Source organism: Pseudochaenichthys georgianus, chromosome 15, assembly GCF_902827115.2.
Source record: "Pseudochaenichthys georgianus chromosome 15, fPseGeo1.2, whole genome shotgun sequence".
Taxonomy (NCBI): Eukaryota; Metazoa; Chordata; class Actinopteri; order Perciformes; family Channichthyidae; genus Pseudochaenichthys; species Pseudochaenichthys georgianus.
The window spans coordinates 5,341,976-5,360,545 of record NC_047517.1 but is presented as its reverse complement, the minus strand read 5'-3'; the positions used below and the strand labels follow the sequence as shown (position 1 = coordinate 5,360,545).

Below are 18,570 nucleotides of genomic sequence, written 5' to 3'. Positions count from 1 at the left end.
AATTACATATTGTAGCGCTGATGACTGAGTCAATGGAATATATTCCAGAATAAAACTGATTTGCTGTTTACGTCTTAGCCTAAATGGTTCATGGTTGATATAGTAGCCTTTTATTTTATATATCCCTGGGCTTCTAAAAGAGTTTCCCAGTGAATGGCAGGATCTGGTATACATTGTAGTTTATTCAAAATTGAAGATGTTCAGCCTGTAAGAATGTAAGCTAACATTTGAATCTGTATTTTAGTTTGGTTAATAAACCCCACACCTTTGTTTATTTTATCTGCACTCCATTTCAAGGTCAAACTGACTATAAATTAACCAAGAGGAGTAAACAGGCTTTGTGGTTACTCATTCATTTGTGATAATTTTACCCTGTATTGTCAGGGCCAAATGGTACAATCCAATCATGTCTACTGATATGAAGTCATGCAGCACTGTATTGAACCTGATCTGGTTATTTATCTTTCCTGGTGTCACAAAGAGCTCACCAATCAACACCTGATAACAAGCATTATTATTAAAGACTATAACTCAACCTCATATTAGGAATAATGGGGGTTGGGAGCTCAACCACATTATTTCCACCGTATTTCTAAGTTGTTGACCAATCACAACAGAGCTGGCCATCAGAGCAGACTGGGCTCTGGTTTCAGACAGAATAATAATAATAATCAATTTGATTTGTAAGCGCACTTTGCATTCGCGTAAATGAAACTCTAAGTGCTACAGAGTAAAAAGGGTGAAACAAAACAATTTAAAACAATTTAAAACAACAGAATAAAAGCAGTGACATTTATGCCGGCATGGCAAACTGTGGGGGTTTGAAAAATCTAGTAAAAGGCTATTCTAAAAAGATTCGTTTTTAGGCCTTTCTTAAAAGCATCCACAGTCTGTGGTGTCCTCAGCTGGTTTGGGAGGGCATTCCACAGTCTCGGAGCAGCGGAGCAGAAGGCTCTGTCTCCCATGGTCTTTAGTTTGGTCCTGGGGGGAAGGAGGAGGTTTGCCTTTTCAGATCGTAGGTGCCTTGTGGATGTTTGTGGGGTGAGCACAGGGCCGTCCCTGGCTAACTTAAGGCCCCACGCAAAGTTAGATGATGAGGCCCTCTGTTTCGCGAGCATCGACCGGGTGCTAATGGAGCCTCGCAGCGGCGAAATCGTGCCGCGCCACACTAATTGCGCCGCATAAGCGTATAGGTGCGCTGCATTTGAGGCTCAGTTGAGGCCCCCTCCGCAAGATGAGGCCCCCTCCGTGAGGTGAGTCCCCACACAGTCTGCGTGATCTGCCTGTAGGGAGGGACGACCCTGGGTGAGCAATTCTTTCATGCAGGAGGGAGCATTTCCATGTAAAAGATGGTAAGTGAAGAGGGTGATTTTGTAGTCAATCCTGAGTGAGACCGGGAGCCGGTGCAGTGATTTGAGGATGGGTGTGATGTGCTCATACTTCCGTACTCTCATCATGATCCTAGCAGCGCTGTTCTGGATGTATTGCAGCTTCTTGATGTTCTTGCTAGGAATCCCAATGAGAAGTGCGTTACAGTAGTCCAGCCTGGAGGAGACAAAGGCGTGGACCAGCTTTTCAGCATCTGGCAGACTGAGTGTGTGGCGGAGTTTAGCAATATTTCTGAGGTGGTAGAAGGAGGTCTTGCATGTTTGTTTGATGTGGGCCTCAAAGGTCAGGTGAGGGTCCATTTTAACAACCAGATTGATAACAGTTGATGAGAGTGGAATGTTCTGACCAGAGAAGGTGATGCTGGTGATGGAGGATGAACAGACCTGATGTGGAGTGCCAACTAGAATGACTTCAGTCTTGGAGCTGTTTAACTGAAGGAAGTTGTGCTTCATCGGCACCTTTATCTCCTCCAGGCATGTTGTTATTGTGGATGATGGCAGAGGTGCAGAGGGGGTTGGGTTTGCTCTGATGTAGAGCTGTGTGTCATCAGCATAGCAATGGAACGATATTCCATGCCGGCTGATGACCAAGGGGGTACATGTATAGGGTGGGGCCGAGGACTGATCCTTGGGGGACACCACAGGTCACAGAGTGTGTTTTTGATTTTGCCGCTCCCAAGGTGACGTGCTCAGTCCTCCCGGTGAGATAGGAGGCGAACCAGTTTAGGGCAGAGTCAGAGAGTCCAATTGTAGAGCGAAGACGATGGAGTAGAATGTCATGGTCGACGGTGTCAAACAGAGGGTGAAAAGAGGTGCTGCATTACATTATGAGAAAAATAAAGAGCTTTTTGAACATTTAAAGCGTAGAGACACTAAATACTGATATGACCCTGAAGATGAGCAGAAGAGGTCCCCTTTAAAGCAGTGGCACCTTAAGCTGTGAACACATTTATGAAGCTCTTCAATCCAATTGAATCAAATCAAGTAACTGGACTATTAAATATAACTGGAGCTCTTAGTGAGTGCATACAACATGCCGGTGTGATTTAAAACAGAGCAGAAGTAAAAGTGTTTCCCGTGTGCAGAGACCTGATGTTCAACCAGCTGTACGACCGGCTGCTGGAAAACTCTGTTGCTAAGGGAGTCTTCCTGGAGGCCCTCGAGTCGTACATCGTTGCCGACCGCCTGGGTCACCTCACCACACCCATCATGAGGGACCTCCTGGCCCATTACCATGGCAACGGTATGATGGACAGCCTGGAGAGATGCATTGTCCATCTGGATGTGACCAGCCTGGACATACAGCAGGTGTGTGTTTGTGTATATATATTCAGTAAGGACATAATGGGGAATAACAAATGCCCTACACAGCCATCAGCAGCTGCAATTAAACCAAATCTGTGATGAGTTGTAAAAAACTGCTGGTTTATTCTTTTATATCCACTCGTATCATTTTCAATACGTCTTCTGGGTTTGTGTTTGTGTGTAGGTGATAGTTACACACGGATAGCGTTATAACCGTGGTTCAAACTACCATTAATTTCACTTGTAGGTGGTTCAAGTTTGTTGGGAGAACCAGCTCTATGATGCAATGCTCTACGTCTTCAACAGCGGAATGAATGACTACATCACCCCTATGGAGGTAAGTGCTCCACCAGAAGGTAGATCCTTCAGGTCACAGTTAATGCAAATGTTTTCAAAGGATGTCTCTGAATCCATAGGATGAGTCTGATTTCAGTTGGACTTAAATGGCAATTTGTAAACAAAGTATAATCTAGTTTCTCTTCTCGACCTATTCTTGCTGAGGTAAGCTGTTTGGGGCCCTTAGTCCAGGTTCCAATATTAGATTTGTAAAGTATTGGTCATATCAAGACATTTCAAAACTAGTTGAATGTTTGAAATATAGAGGTCAGGGTTAGATGGGCTGCTGTTGATACAAAATATATAGAGGTCAATGCAGATAAATATACCCTGTGAGTGTGTCTTTGAAAACAATAGGTACACAATCACAGCTCCTCTGTTTGATTGGTGGAAAAGAGTATTTAAATATTCAGTTTATTTGTAAAGAAGAAATCAGTTTATGGTCATCTGTATTCCTACTTCCATTTTTTTTGTCAGCAAATGAATCCTTTTATTGTAACTTTAAATCAGGTCCTGAGCAATTACTGATTAAATATTATATCTTCAAATACCCCTCTATGTTGGCGACTTCTTGTTTGTGTTTCAGAAACTTTTTGCAGTAATTGGCCCACCACTTACAGAGGGGAGGGGCCTCACAGGTAAGGCTGTAAACCACACATCCCAGTGTTCAGAGCACCAATTATTTGAAGAATCTCCATAGTTTTTATTATACTTCTTTGCATTTTTTCTTTTTGCACAGATGAGGAAGTGGTGATGGGAAACAAACTGTTGGTGTATATCAGGTATGTTAATGCCTCCGTTTATCAGACTCTGCTATACATTATAGCCAAGATTTGCCTACAGCTGCTACCACATGGTCACTGTCAAGAGGAGTCACACATTTAATGTGATTGAGAGGTGTCGCTAAACTCTAGAGGTGCTAATAACATGCATAATATGGGCAATCCTGTAGGGATTTGGCTTGTGAACCGGAGTTTAATGCTCTAATTATAGGGTGATCATGAAAGACATAAAAGGGGAAGAGTGTACAGTATACAGGGGTTCTACACCTTTATAAACACAATACAAATGTATGTACTGCACACATATCTCATGAAGCATGCACTGTGTTCAAATCCTAAACACTGTTAATACACACTGTATATAAAAGTGTGTGTGTTTGTAGCTGCTGTCTTGCAGGCAGGGCGTATCCACTAGGAGACATCCCTGAAGACCTGGTGGTTCAAGTCAAGAACCAGGTATGTTGTTTGTGTGTGTATGATTTTACTTGATTTCCACATACTTTTAGATGGCTCGTCACGTTTAGAAAGGCACATTTAAATGTAGTTTTTATTCATTAATTGGCTCCATGTGTCTCAGTTGTTAAGTCGATGAGCTATCCTGGTGTTTATAGACTGCTGATCAGGTTACTATTGTCAACACAAACACACCTTTTTTATATTCTTGTGTGCTAATGATGTTTTGTGTGTTTGTGTGTTTTCTGTGTCAGGTGTTTGAGTTTCTTATCCGTCGGCATTCAGGCGACTCGTTAGAAAAGGAGGAGCTCTTTCCTTTTATACGTACTCTCCTCCACTTTGATACCCGGGAGTTCCTCAATGTCCTCGCCATGGTGAGGTTCCTTCACATCGTATTAACCCTTGTCATGCTGATAAATGTATGTTTAGCATGTTGATTGGGAACTGTATCCTTGATAACTTATAGTGCTCAATGAATCACAATTACCCCTCACATTAAGTAGAAAGGTCGGTTAACTTGCCTTTTTATTTCTCTTTAAAAGTCAGATAAATAGATTTGTAATTCCTCCATCTGGATGCATTGGCCTGAACATTTGCTACTATAATATTCCAGTCATAAGTATTTTGTGTTTGCATTAGTCCTTTGTCTCATAGAAATTATACTTTGCTGGAGTGACTTTCCAATTTGAACCAAATTTGAAAATGACCATGACCTGGTACAAGAGAAGAGACATATTGTGGGGGAAACTTCTGTGTAGAAATGCAGGAGGAGTCACCGACTCAAAGGAGACACGGGGAGAGCTGGAGCTTTGATGGCAAACACTGATGGTTTATTTGGAGCTTCACAAAACAAGTCAAAGAGTCAGAGGTTCTGACTTCACGGTAGAGTTGCCACGTCAATTCTGAAGAACTCTACCCCAGACCCATGTATTTAGCTAGTTCAGAGAGAATAATTAACATTGTGCATAACAAGATAGAATCATAACACCTCTATCAGCTGACGCCAACAGGCAGGAACAGGGAGACAGAACACTGAGAGCACAGCAGCCAAGGTTACAGGTGCCTGTGCTCAGTCAGGACAGTTTGAACTGATACACTGGGTCAAAGTTATGGGCCTTGGAAAATATTTCCCCAACACATATCATAACTGGTTATTTTTTTTATTAATTTGACACGACGATGTCATATAAAATCAGTACTTTTATTATATTTTGATAAAAATTGTAGAATATAATCCAAAATGATATAAATAACTCTCAATTTTTTTTTATTAAAGTTTCAAAGGTTTATTTTTCAGGTGTTTAAACAATATATAAGTGGAATGCAAACTTCATTACACTTTGTTAAAATAATTCTTGCAATAAATATACATTTTTGGAATAGATTAGTAATGATTTTAATTAACAAAAAATAATTGACTATGTTAGGACTGTTTTTTGTTAACCGTCACATTATCCAGAGAATAATCCACTACGGTTTTCATTAGATCAGCCTTGAGTGATTGGGGAGCTCCAAGAGGGGAGGGGGGGTCCACTATGGTTAGTGTGTGATTCACTGCCACACACAGTATCTCTGGTATCCAACTATCATTTTCCTATATCTTGAATTGTTTGAATAAAAAGGAAACTGCAATCAGTCCAGATGTGTTTTTTTTTTGTTAGAAAATTGAACTGTTACATTAAAAACAATTAAGATTTGCTCTTTTAATTATTTAACTTTGTTTTCCTGCTTCATTCTAGACATTTGAAGACTTTAAGAATGATAAGCAAGCCCTCGAGTATCAGCAGAGGATAGTGGACATCCTACTCCAGGTAAAATATATAAAGATAATTCATGTTCTGTGTGTATCTTTGATCTGATTATTGATAGTAAAGAGAGGCTCTGTCAGTAATCTGACAGATCCATCCGCATTCACTGACCTTCTCTTGGTTGTTACTCTCTGTCACAGAAATTCCACAATTGACCAGGGCTGAACAGAAATTACAGTGACATGGTCCCCAGCTAGAAATGTTTGGTTCTAAAAACATTCTGAGAATGTTCATTGTTCTAGGAAGGTTTTCAGCGGGAAGTTTTTGTTTGGTTCCCAGAACGTTCTTCTGAAAGGTAGGATAACGTTCTCTAAAAACATTCTTAAAATGTTTGGTGATAACCTTCTTCAAATGTTTTTGATAACATTGTTAAAACATTATGCCCTTAAAACGTTTTCAGCAGGAGGTTTTATTTTGGTTTCCAGAATGTTCTTCTGAAAGGTAGGATAACGTTCTCTAAAAACATTCTTAAAATGTTTTTTCTACCATTGTTAGAACATTATGCCCTACTGTTCTTAAAACATTTTCAGCTGCAAGTTAGATTTTTTATGTTGCCAGAATGTTATTATTTTAGAGAAGGATAACATGGTTTATGTTAAAAAAAGTATGCAAGTGTTCTGTGGTAACAATTTACTAAAATATGTTTACATTATTAGAACATAAAGACATAATATTCCTGTAATTGATCAACTCAAAATTCCTGGGTAAGTGGACTGACCACTCTGGTCATTAGGATGATTATGATAGTTTACTTAACTATTGGAATTTGACTATTAACACATGTACAAGGATGACTCGGAATCAGCTGGTGAAAGTAACATTTGTTTATTAGAAAAGGGGAGCTGGGAGTGGAGGTTGGTTATGGCGGCAGTGGGAAACAGTTGTTCCAGGGTGGAGAGACCTGGCTGGTCTTGATTGTGTGGCAGGCCTTGGATTCCTCCTGGGAGAGACACAAAAATGAGTGTGAGGCAAAAGCAGGCAAAGTTGTCAAAGAATATGCTGGTAAAAAGGTAGAGCGGCACGCAACAAACCGTTCACGGCAACAATCTGGCAGGGAATGAGTGCAGGCTGCAGGTTTTCATAGTGTGGCTGATGAGCAGGTTGCAGGTGTGGTTGATTGGAGATTGCTCCCAGCCGTGTAGAGCAGACCAGCAGGCAGGTGAGGGGGGGGGGGGGGGGGGGGCACTAACCCACTAACCGGGGTTTCAGGGACGGGCAGTGATAGTCGGTCCATTCTTCTATATGTCTGTCCTTGGTTTTCTAAGTGTTATTCGATCCATATGACCATAGAGATATGTGCATAAACAACAAAAACACTTGGGGTATAATGTTCGAACAATGTTATCACCAAACATTTTAAGAATGTTTTTAGAGAACGTTATCCTACCTTTCAGAAGTACATTCTAGGAACCAAAATAAAACTTCTCGATGAAACCATTCCTAGAACAATGAATGGTAACATTCTCAGAATGTTTTTAGAACCAACAATGTCTAGCTGGGAACTCAGACATGCCTACGCAAACGTGCAATATCATGAATTACGTGCTTGTTTTTTTCTAAAAACAAAAATGTGGTGACATCAGATTTATTTTAAACATCCTTTTCAAACAAATGCAGCAAGTTTGTTTTTTAAAGCGCACTACAAATAAATCTGACGTTGACCATGACCCTGTTAATATTTCGCATCACAGGAACATTTTATAAAAATATAATAACCTCCTGAAAACATTATCCAAATGTTGCTTTAAAAATGTTCTTCTTTGGTTATCATGTAACATTGAGGGAACGTTTTATAAAGAACATCTTTAATGTGTTACCCAACAACGTCCACAACACATCCTTAGAATGTTGCAAGGAAAACGTTCCACCTTTGTTAACATATCACATTAAAGGAACATTTTATAAAACCCTTCTGTCATCTCAGGCCTCAATAACATCCTGAAAACATTTGCAGAATGTTGCTTGGAGAATGTTCTTCATTTGTTATCATGTAACATTAAAGGAACATTTTATAAAACCCTTCTGTCATCTCAGGCCTCAATAACATCCTGAAAACATTTTCAGAATGTTGCATTGAAAATGTCCTTCATTTGTTATCATGTAACATTGAGGGAACGTTTTATAAAGAACATTACATTACATTGCATTTAGCTGACGCTTTTATCCAAAGCGACTTACAATAAGTGCGTTCGACCAACAAAATACAAACTTGAAGAAAACAGAATCATATAAGTACATCAGGCTTCATAGAGCAAAAACATTTCAAGTGCTACTCAACTGGCTTTAGATAAGCCAGCCCTTTATTAGTATATAAGTGCTTTGTTAATAGTTCTATCGCTCGAAGTGGAGTCGAGAGAGATGAGTTTTCAGTCTGCGCCGGAAGGTGTGTAAGCTATCTGCTGTCCTGATGTCAATGGAGAGCTCATTCCACCATCTTGGAGCCAGGATAGCAAACCCACGTGTTTTTGCTGATGCGAACTTGGGTCCCCTTCGCAGCGATGGTGCAGCGAGTCGTTTGGCTGATGCAGAGCGGAGTGCACGTGCTGGGGTGTACGGTTTAACCGTTTAACCTTGGATGTAGGAAGGGCCAGATCCATTCGCAGCATGGTACGAAAGTACCATTGTCTTGAACTGGATTCTAGCAGTTACCGGAAGCCAGTGGAGGGAGCCGAGGAGCGGCGTGGTGTGGGAGAATTTAGGAAGGTTGAAGACCAGGCGAGCAGCTGCATTCTGGATGAGCTGCAGAGGTCGGATGGCACATGCAGGTAGACCAGCCAGGAGGGAGTTGCAGTAGTCTAGGCGTGAGATGACGAGAGCCTGTACCAGAACCTGCGTCGCTTTCTGGGTCAGCTGGGGACGCATCCTCCTGATGTTGTAAAGCGTGTATCTGCAGCAGCGGGTTGTAGCAGCGATGTTTGCAGTGAAGGACAGGTTGTTATCTAGGGTCACACCCAGATTCCTTGCAGTCTGGGTCGGGGAAACAACAGAGGGGCCGATGTTGATTGTCAGGTCAAGAGTGGGACAATCTTTTCCCGGAAGGAAAAGCAGTTCAGTCTTGTCATGGTTGAGCTTGAGGTGATGATCAGACATCCACTGAGAGATGTCAGCTAGACAAGCAGAGATGCGTGCGACGACCTGGGTCTCTGAGCGGGGAAAGGACAGAATTAATTGTGTGTCGTCAGCGTAGCAGTGGTATGAAAAACCATGCGGGCTAATGACTGATCCGAGCGAGTTTGTGTACAAGGAGAAGAGGAGGGGACCAAGAACAGAGCCCTGAGGGACCCCTGTAGTTAATTGACAAGGGTCGGACTCGGACCCTCTCCAAGTAACCCTGTAGGTGCGGTCTTTGAGGTATGAGGTGAGGAGGGAAAGTGCAGAGCCTGAAACTCCAAGTTCTTGGAGAGTGCGAAGGAGGATCTGATGATTCACCGTGTCGAATGCAGCAGACAGGTCCAAAAGGATGATGACAGAGGAGAGGGAGGCTGCTTTAGCAGTGTGCAGTTCCTCAGTGACATCAAGGAGGGCAGTTTCTGTGGAGTGACCTGCCTTGAAACCAGACTGGTGCGGATCCAGAAGGTTGTTCTGATGGAGATAGCAGGAGAGTTGTCTAAAGACAGCGCGTTCAAGTGTTTTAGACAGGAACGGGAGGAGAGAGACAGGCCTGTAGTTTATAACATCTGACGGGTTGAGAGTGGGTTTCTTTAGGAGAGGGTTTACTCTTGCCTCCTTGAGACTGTTTGGAAAGTGACCAGAAGTTAGAGAAGTGTTGATGAAGTGGGTGAGAAACGGTAGAATATCAGGAGCGACAGTCTGAAGGAGGTTTGAAGGGATAGGGTCCAGAGGACAGGTGGTAGGGCGGGCAGAGGTAATGAGGGTAAGAACCTCACTTGAAGAGAGAGAGGAAAAGGAGGTCAGTGTGTGGGTGAAAAGAGGGTCTGGTGACCCATCGGTGAGTAAAGGTGAGTCAAAAAAAGAAGAGCGAATATCATCAACCTTTTTTTCAAAGTGGTTAACAAAGTCGCTTGACAAAAGGGAGGAGGGGGAAGGGGCTTTGGGAGGGTCCAAGAGGGTGGAGAAGATGGAAAATAGTTTTTTAGGATTGGAATAGGAATATTGGATCTTATCTTGAAAGAAAGTGCTTTTTGCCTGAGAGATCGAAGCAGAGAAAGAGGAGAGGAGAGCCTGATAGGTTAGGACAGGGGTCTGCAACCTTTTTGACCAAAAGAGCCATTTTGCTCCTTTCTTCCAAAAAATGTTTTGTCTGGAGCCGCAACACATATTTCATAGTTTTGTATTGTTATATCAGACAAAAACTACAGTTTTTTTTGCATTTATTAGGCTATTTATTACATGATATAAAACTGTTAACCTCTAATAAGAAACAAATAACTTTTATAAGGAGAATTAAAAATAATACACAGGCCTACTTTAAAATAAATTAAACACAGCACTTGGGGAGTCCTCTGCACATTTGAAGGGGAAAAAAAATATTATTAAATGGGCCCACTTTGAAATAAATAAAACATATATCTGCACCCTAAAAAGAGTTAAAGGTAAGAATGGAGAAACCAGCTCGAGTGCGCTAGAATTTGAAAGTACACAACCGGAAAAAATATGCCTCTTCCTTCAGACTTCCTCACAGAGCCCCTCCTCCAACACACACGAACGCGCGCATGACCAATGAGGGCACGAGGTAAGTTTGTGCCCAGATGGAAGGCTGACAGGCAGGTAGGCCATCCAGTTATTTTAGCCGGCTCAGATGATTGGTCGTGCTTTTTACAGTGCTACGGCTTCTAGAGATTCATTTTTGTATGTATTTATTGTCAAAGCATTTAATATATACATTGCTATCGGGACGTTAAGAGCATTCCATGGAATATAACAAAAAGTGTTTTCTGAAATAAATTACATACCCCATTGAATTATGACTGAAGATCGTCAGCTGTCTTCCTCCCCCTCGTAAAAGGCTGCACCACCGTTGACAACTTCTCTCTACATCAAACATACCGGTAAACCAGCATCGTTTGCTATGAAAGCAGACAACTCTGTCCACGCAGAATTAAATCCTGTGTTCCTCCGGTACTTTTCTTTGATTTATCCATAGTTCGCTCATCGAGCCGGGGGTCAGGTTATTCGCCTCCAAGAAAAGGCGCTCGCGCGGGACCGGAGCAGGATGTGACGCATTTTTTAGTTGACCTAATTAAAACCGTTTTGTTTTTTATTTATGTGTCACAGTATCACCTCAAAATACAACATACGAAACATTTTCAACCATCCAACAAAATATAAATAGTCCTACAAATACTTTTATTTTATTTCCTTCTTATTTTTGTCTAAGCTCAAGGGAGCCAGAGCAGAGGGCGTAAAGGGCCGCATGCGGCCCGTGGGCCGCGGGTTGCCGACCCCTGGGTTAGGAGGTCGTCACGGTGTTTGGATTTCCACCATTTCCGCTCTGCTGCCCGAAGGACGGTTCTATTAGCACGCAGTGCATCATTTAGCCAGGGAGCAGGAGGGGACTGACGAGCCTGCCGAGATGTGAGAGGACAGAGGGAGTCCAGAGAGGATGAGAGAGTTGAGAGGAGAGTTTCTGCAGCAGAGTTTGGAGGCAGCAATTGGAAAGAGTCAGAGGAAGGGAGGGCTGAGAGCACCGATGAGGCAAAGGTAGAGGGGGAGAGGGAACGAAGGTTATGGCGGACAGGTGCAGGATGAGAAGAGATTAGTTTGTTATGTTTGGAAAGGGGTAGAGAGAATGAAATGAAGAAGTGATCGGAGGTGTGGAGCGGATTTTCAGAGAGGTTAGAAGTAGCGCAGTTCCTTGAGAATATGAGATCAAGGACATTGCCAGCTTTATGAGTTGGTGGGGATGGAGACAGTGAGAAAGCAAAGGCGGTTAACAGAGATGTTAGTTCGTCTATCTTCCCTGTCTGGAAGAACATCTTTAATGTGTTACCCAATAACGTCCAAAACACATCCTTAGAATGTTGCAAGGAAAACGTTCCATCTTTGTTAACATACAACATTAAAGGAACATTTATAAATAAACTTTCTGTCATCTCAGGCCTCAATAACATCCTGAAAACATCCTCTGAATGTTGCAGTTAAAACGTTATGTCTTAGTTAACCTTAAACCTTATAGGAACATTATTTGAAAAAATAAACATCCTAAAAAGGTTCTTTGAACATCAGATTAAACGTTTCTTTAAAACCTTATTAGAACCAATAGGTAACGTTAGCCAAAGTTGTGAGAACGTTCCCCGCTAGCTGGGTCATTTTATGTAGCTAGATTATTACATTTTTATTTATATAACATATCCAACAACACACTAGGACAGCATTTAGTTGGGTTTAAGAGGGCTTTTATTAATATCATATTCGTGTTTTTATTGTCCCTGTCTCCAGGGACAATAAACTCCATCTATCTTTCTCTTTGGTTTGATCATCGTCTCTGTCTCTCTGGTTACCTAGGTGATGGTGGACAACCCAGACTTCACTCCCTCCCAGGTGGGCGGGCTCTTCACCTTTTTGGCTCGTCAGTTGGCCAAGCCAGACAACACACTGTTTGTGAACAGGAAGCTCTTTGATCAGGTAACCAATCAGAGCCTGAGTCTTTGATCATTGATCATATGACCCTAATGGTTTCACTCAGAGAGGCAGTTTACTTTTAAAATGAATTTAGAAACAATGCAGTAATGTTTAGATAGTGGGGGCAAAAGCTTCCCCTTACTGCTTGCATGTTCTTTTAATGTTACTACCCCCACCTTGACAACTCCATCTACAGGAGGGGCTTTTAATCCACCTTATGATTTTGAGGCTTGCATAAAGGACTTTTAGTATCAAGGACCCCCTAATTCAATGCATGCCCTCCCTCACAAGTTTCACCAGACTCCTCCACTGTTGTATTATTCCTCCTCATCTTGACTCTGTGTCTGCAGGTGCTGGAGTTCCTGTGTTGCCCAGACGATGACTCTCGACACACTGAGAGGCAGCAGGTTGGTGAAAGAAACACAAAGAAGTTTCTCTCTCTCATCTCTCATGATCTGGTAGAATTGTCGCAGGTCAAACACAATTCTACCAGATTGTCCTGCTACTTTTATATTTAGTACAAGAAAGATGTGTGAGATCCTGCAATTATGGGAAGCATACAAAAGGTGAAATCTCAGTGGATATATACTGTATATACAGTATGTTGTACCTCTACTCTCATGTGTGCAGTTTGTGATCTCATGTCTCTGGGTGGATGGTGGTTTGCAGGTTCTGCTGGAGCTGCTGCAGGTCGGGGGGGTGGTCCAGTTTAATGAAGAAAGGCTGCTAACTTTGGCAGAGAAAGCCAATTTGTGAGTAGCTGACCAAACACTGTAAACAAAGACATTCACATTGAATAATTGTAAAGTGGAATTAGAAAATAATTATAGCATTTTTGCACATGAGCAGGTCTATCAGGGAAGAGGATGGGGCACTGAGACTGAACTAAACAGCACATTTGGATATGTTTTTCTATTTAACCAAACCAAATCTTTAAAAGGGAAGAAAAGCTCCAGAGAGTGAAAGCTTAAAGTGCAGAGTTGGTGATGATTTCCTGCAGGTCTGCCACTCTGAGAGACACCTTTGGAAATACACGTATTCCTTTAATCCGTAATTTAAAAAAATACAGTGCAGTTTTGACTTTTAATTATGATATTTCACAGACCCACCCTATACATTCACTACACTATCTAAAAGAGCTCAGTCTTACTATACTGCTTTCTGTGGAACCTCATGTCATCAAGAAGTTTGCTCAAATAACTGAAAAAAAACCCAGGGTCAACAATAACTTATTAGAATTGAATTAACATTTGTGAATATCACATGTCATGGTCCTCAATGTCATTTTGTATCACACTGTCTCCTCTCGCTTCAGCTACCAAATCTGTGAATTTCTCTATGAGAAGAAACATCTGTTCGACCGGATCATCGACTGCTACCTGAGAGACCCCCTCAGGAAGGTAACATGTGTGAGATTGATATGTGTAAAATGTGTGCATTTGCATGTTTGTTCATTCATGTGGGTGTGTGGGACCTTCATTTGCTGGTTATGATTGCATGCAAGCTGTGTTTTCTCAACTTTTACAGGTTGAAATAAAGCTTTTAAGATGTTTGTGTGTGTGTGTGTATCAGGGGGAGATCTTCAGCTACATCCACAATCTGCTGTCCATGCCCGGCTACAGCGCTGAGGAGAAACAAACAGTGAAGGACAAAGTGCTGCAACACATACAGGTCAGAACATATTCAGATAGATAATTACCGTTCTGCCTTAATGTCACTTCACACCACCAACGCTACACTAATATTTGAAGCTATATATATATATTTTTTATCGTTTGCATGAACCACAGAGCAAAATCGATCATTTTGTGCTTACTCTTTTTGCATTTAATGAGAATTATAGTATTTTATTCATAGCAGCGTAGCACAACTCAAGGTCTCAGTTTCTCAAGGTTAAGGTAGTTGCAGTAGAAAATGGCACGCTTGTTGGTCACGAGTTGAGTCATGTGCCTATATTAGTCTTTTTTTCCTCTCACTGCAGAGATCTTAAGAACATTTAAAAGAACAGAAATGACGGATGACTCTCTGGCCTACATTATGTCTGTAAGTGATGGTGTTTGCATTAACATACAAACCCTCTGACATCTGTTCACAGGAGCTGGTGACCCTTGACCCCAGCAAGTCAGCTGACATGGTGCTGTTTCACTTCGCTGAAGAGGTGCAGCAAATCATCTCTGAGCTTCAGGTAAGGTCAACATAAACAGTGATGTTATTATATCTTCTTTATCTGCTAATTATATTTTGTCACAGTCTAGATACCTACATTTCTGCACTGAAACTGATGAAAAAACCTTTAACTTCACTGGAACTCATATCGAGATTGGCAAATATGTATTTAAGGTGCAATATGTACTGTAGCCTAGCCACCTGCTCCAAAGAAGTATATGGAGGCATTTTACTTATAATATCCATTCAGTGTATATTTACTGTCAGCAGCTATATAAAGAGAAGAGCAGCCCACCACTCAGAGGGTCCCCAAATTGCTCCAAAAAGCATTTCCATCAGTGTGTGAGTGCATGGCCGTATCTACCATTGAGGTCACCGAGGTCCGGACCTCGGTAATATTTTCCGAGCTGTGTATAACAAAACTTGTGAAATAATTGCACTAAACGGGGTTCTTTGTAGTACTTCCATTTACTGACCATGGGGGCGCTGCATAACTACGTAGCCTCTGTTAAAGCAAACGGAAGAAGACGACATGTATCAACAAACTACCGCAGCCCGGAGTCGGACTTGTATCGGAGCAGCGAAGGAGTGATGAAGTATCTAGAGATCTGAGTCCAGCGGGCTGCTTGTGTTTCTGTTCATCAGGACATCATATGACCAGCAGATCCTGTGTGAACGCTCTACGTTAGTCAGTGGACGTCCAACAACATGCACACTAACTTATATTGCAGCTATAGGCTATACTTTGGTTTAAATTGCGTGAATAAACTAGCTAGAGAGCTAAAGTTAATTATGTTCATCCAATGTCAGAAGGATTACCTTTTAACAAACATTGTAATGCTTTTCTTTCATTTCAATTTGAGTAAAACATTGAAGATATAACATTGTATTGTTTTCTTTTTACACTGACTCAGATATAATGAAAAGACTACGTCAGTCGAAGCTCAGCTTTGGTAAAGAAGAGACAGGACAGGCAGAGAGAAAGAGAGAGAGAGAGAGAGAAAGTGATGGAAGTCAGGGAGGAACTGGAGTCACACAAAATAATGTAGGCTTAATAAGCCCATCTATTTATCTGTCTATTTATCCAGTGGCGTTTCTATATGTACAAAAGTGGTGGGGCACAACAAACTTAGATGTCTATATATAAGCTTCTGCAGTGAGGTTCATGGCTGGTGAGGCACTGGCACTGACTCTTCAGGTTTACAAATATTATATTTTGACCTAAATCAAAATATAATATTATTTTCAAAAGCCTCTTTAGTCTGATGCTTCAATTCATTTTAAACAGACAGTTCAACAGAAGGATACCCACAAAATGTAATTTTATCATTTAAATATTGAATTGTTCTCTAAGATCCCATGTAAGATCCCATGTAAGATCCCATTTTCAATAAAATGGTGGTCTTGAAAATGAAGTCCATTTGCCTATCCTTCTGGACAAAAATCTCTATTACCATCCATCCATCCATCTTCTCCCGCTTATCCGTGGTTGGGTCGCGGGGGTAGCAGTTCCAGCAGAGAGCCCCAAACTTTCTTTTCCCTGGCGACATCAACCAGCTCTGACTGGGGGATCCCAAGGCGCTCCCAGGCCAGCGAAGAGATATAATCCCTCCACCTGGTCCTAGGTCTACCCCTTGGTCTCTTCCCAGCTGGACGTGCCTGGAACACCTCCCTAGGGAGGCGCCCAGGTGGCATCCTAACTAGGTGCCCGAACCACCTCAACTGGCTTCTTTCGACGCGAAGGAGGAGCGGCTCAACTCCGAGTCCCTCCCTGATGACCGAACTTCTCACCTTATCTCTAAGGGAGACACCAGCCACCCGGCGGAGGAAACCCATCTCGGCCGCTTGTATCCGCGATCTCGTTCTTTCGGTCATGACCCATCCTTCATGACCATAGGTGAGGGTAGGAACGAAAATGGCCCGGTAGACAGAGAGCTTTGCCTTCTGGCTCAGCTCCCTTTTCGTCACAACGGTGCGGTAAAGCGACTGCAATACCGCTCCCGCTGCTCCGATTCTCCGGCCCATCTCACGCTCCATTGTTCCCTCACTCGAGAACAAGACCCCGAGATACTTGAACTCCTTCACTTGGGGTAAGGACTCATTCCCTACTTGGAGTGGACAGTCCATCGGTTTCCTGCTGAGAACCATGGCCTCAGATTTGGAGGTGCTGATCCTCATCCCAGCCGCTTCACACTCGGTTGCGAACCGATCCAGTGAGTGCTGAAGGTCGCAGACCGATGAAGCCATCAGAACCACATCATCTGCAAAAAGCAGTGGTGCAATCCTTAGTCCACCGAACTGCAGACCCCCCCCCCCACGACTACGCCTCGAAATCCGATCCATGTATATTACAAACAGGATTGGTGACAAAGCGCAGCCCTGGCGGAGGCCAACCCTCACCGGAAATGGGTCCGACTTACTGCCGAGGACCCGGACACAGCTCTCGCTTTGGGAGTACAGAGATTGGATGGCCCTGAGCAGAGACCCCCTCACCCCATACTCCCGCAGCACCTCCCACAGTAACTCCCTGGGAACCCGGTCATACGCCTTCTCCAAGTCTACAAAACACATGTAGACCGGATAAGCGTACTCCCAGGCCCCCTCCAGGATCCTTGCGAGAGTAAAAAGCTGATCCGTCGTTCCACGACCAGGACGGAATCCGCATTGTTCCTCCTCAATCTGAGGTTCGACAATCGGCCTGACCCTCCTTTCAAGTACCTTGGAGTAAACTTTCCCGGGGAGGCTGAGTAGTGTGATGCCTCTGTAATTGGCACACACCCTCTGATCCCCCTTTTTGAAAAGGGGGACCACCACCCCGGTCTGCCACTCCTTCGGTACTGTTTCCGACTTCCACGCAACGTTGATGAGACGTGTCAACCATGACAGTCCCTCAACACCCAGAGCCTTCAGCATTTCCGGGCGGATCTCATTTTCTCTTTGCCACTGTGGAGTTGTTTGACGACCTCAGTGACCTCCCCCCGGGAGATTGGTGTTGATCCCCCGTCATACTCCAGCTCTGCCTCTAACATAGAGGGCGGAGTTGTCGGGTTCAGGAGTTCCTCAAAGTGTTCCTTCCAACGCCCCAACACTCCATCAGTTGAGGTCAACAACGTCCCATCCTTACTGTACACAGCTTGGATGGTTCCCTGCTTCCCCCTCCTGAGGTGTCGGACAGTTTTCCAGAACAACTTTGGTGCCGCCCGAAAGTCCTTCTCCATGTCTTCTCCAAACTTCTCCCACACCCGCTGCTTTGCCTCGGCCACGGATGAGGCTGCTGCCCTTCGGGCCTGTCGGTACCTTGCAACTGCCTCGGGAGTCCCCCGGGATAACAAATCCCTGAAGGCCTCCTTCTTCAGTCGGACGGCTTCCCTGACCACCGGTGTCCACCAGGAGGTTGGAGGGTTACCGCCCCTTGAGGCACCTAGGACCTTGAGACCACAGCTCCCCACCGCGGCTTCGGCAATAGAGGCTTTGAACACCGACCACTCTGGTTCAATGTCCCCAACCTCCACAGGAATGCCCGAAAAGCTCCGCCGGAGGTGCGAGTTGAAGGCCTCCTGAACTTGGGCCTCCTCCAGACGTTCCCAGATGTCATAATAACATACAATTGTATAAAACACAATTTGCTTACATCTTTGTTCTCTTTTGAGAATCAAACAAAACAGATTTAAAATTAAAAAAAAGAATGCAAACAAACAAGTGAAATGAACTAAATAGCTGAATTGCTTTTAATTCACTGGCAGGAGCGAC

General features: G+C 43.1%; 1 protein-coding gene across 1 annotated transcript in view; it reads left to right on the top strand.

Moving 5' to 3' along the window:
• vps8 (VPS8 subunit of CORVET complex) overlaps window positions 1–18,570 on the top strand; it is a 111,329-nt gene that overhangs the window by 64,025 nt on the left and 28,734 nt on the right. Inside the window, 13 exon segments of the mRNA XM_034101307.2 lie at window positions 2,474–2,696; window positions 2,941–3,030; window positions 3,616–3,667; window positions 3,769–3,811; window positions 4,195–4,267; window positions 4,519–4,638; window positions 6,004–6,075; window positions 12,538–12,657; window positions 13,005–13,061; window positions 13,324–13,406; window positions 13,970–14,054; window positions 14,227–14,325; window positions 14,750–14,839. Of these exon segments, the coding sequence (XP_033957198.1) occupies window positions 2,474–2,696; window positions 2,941–3,030; window positions 3,616–3,667; window positions 3,769–3,811; window positions 4,195–4,267; window positions 4,519–4,638; window positions 6,004–6,075; window positions 12,538–12,657; window positions 13,005–13,061; window positions 13,324–13,406; window positions 13,970–14,054; window positions 14,227–14,325; window positions 14,750–14,839 (1,207 nt within the window).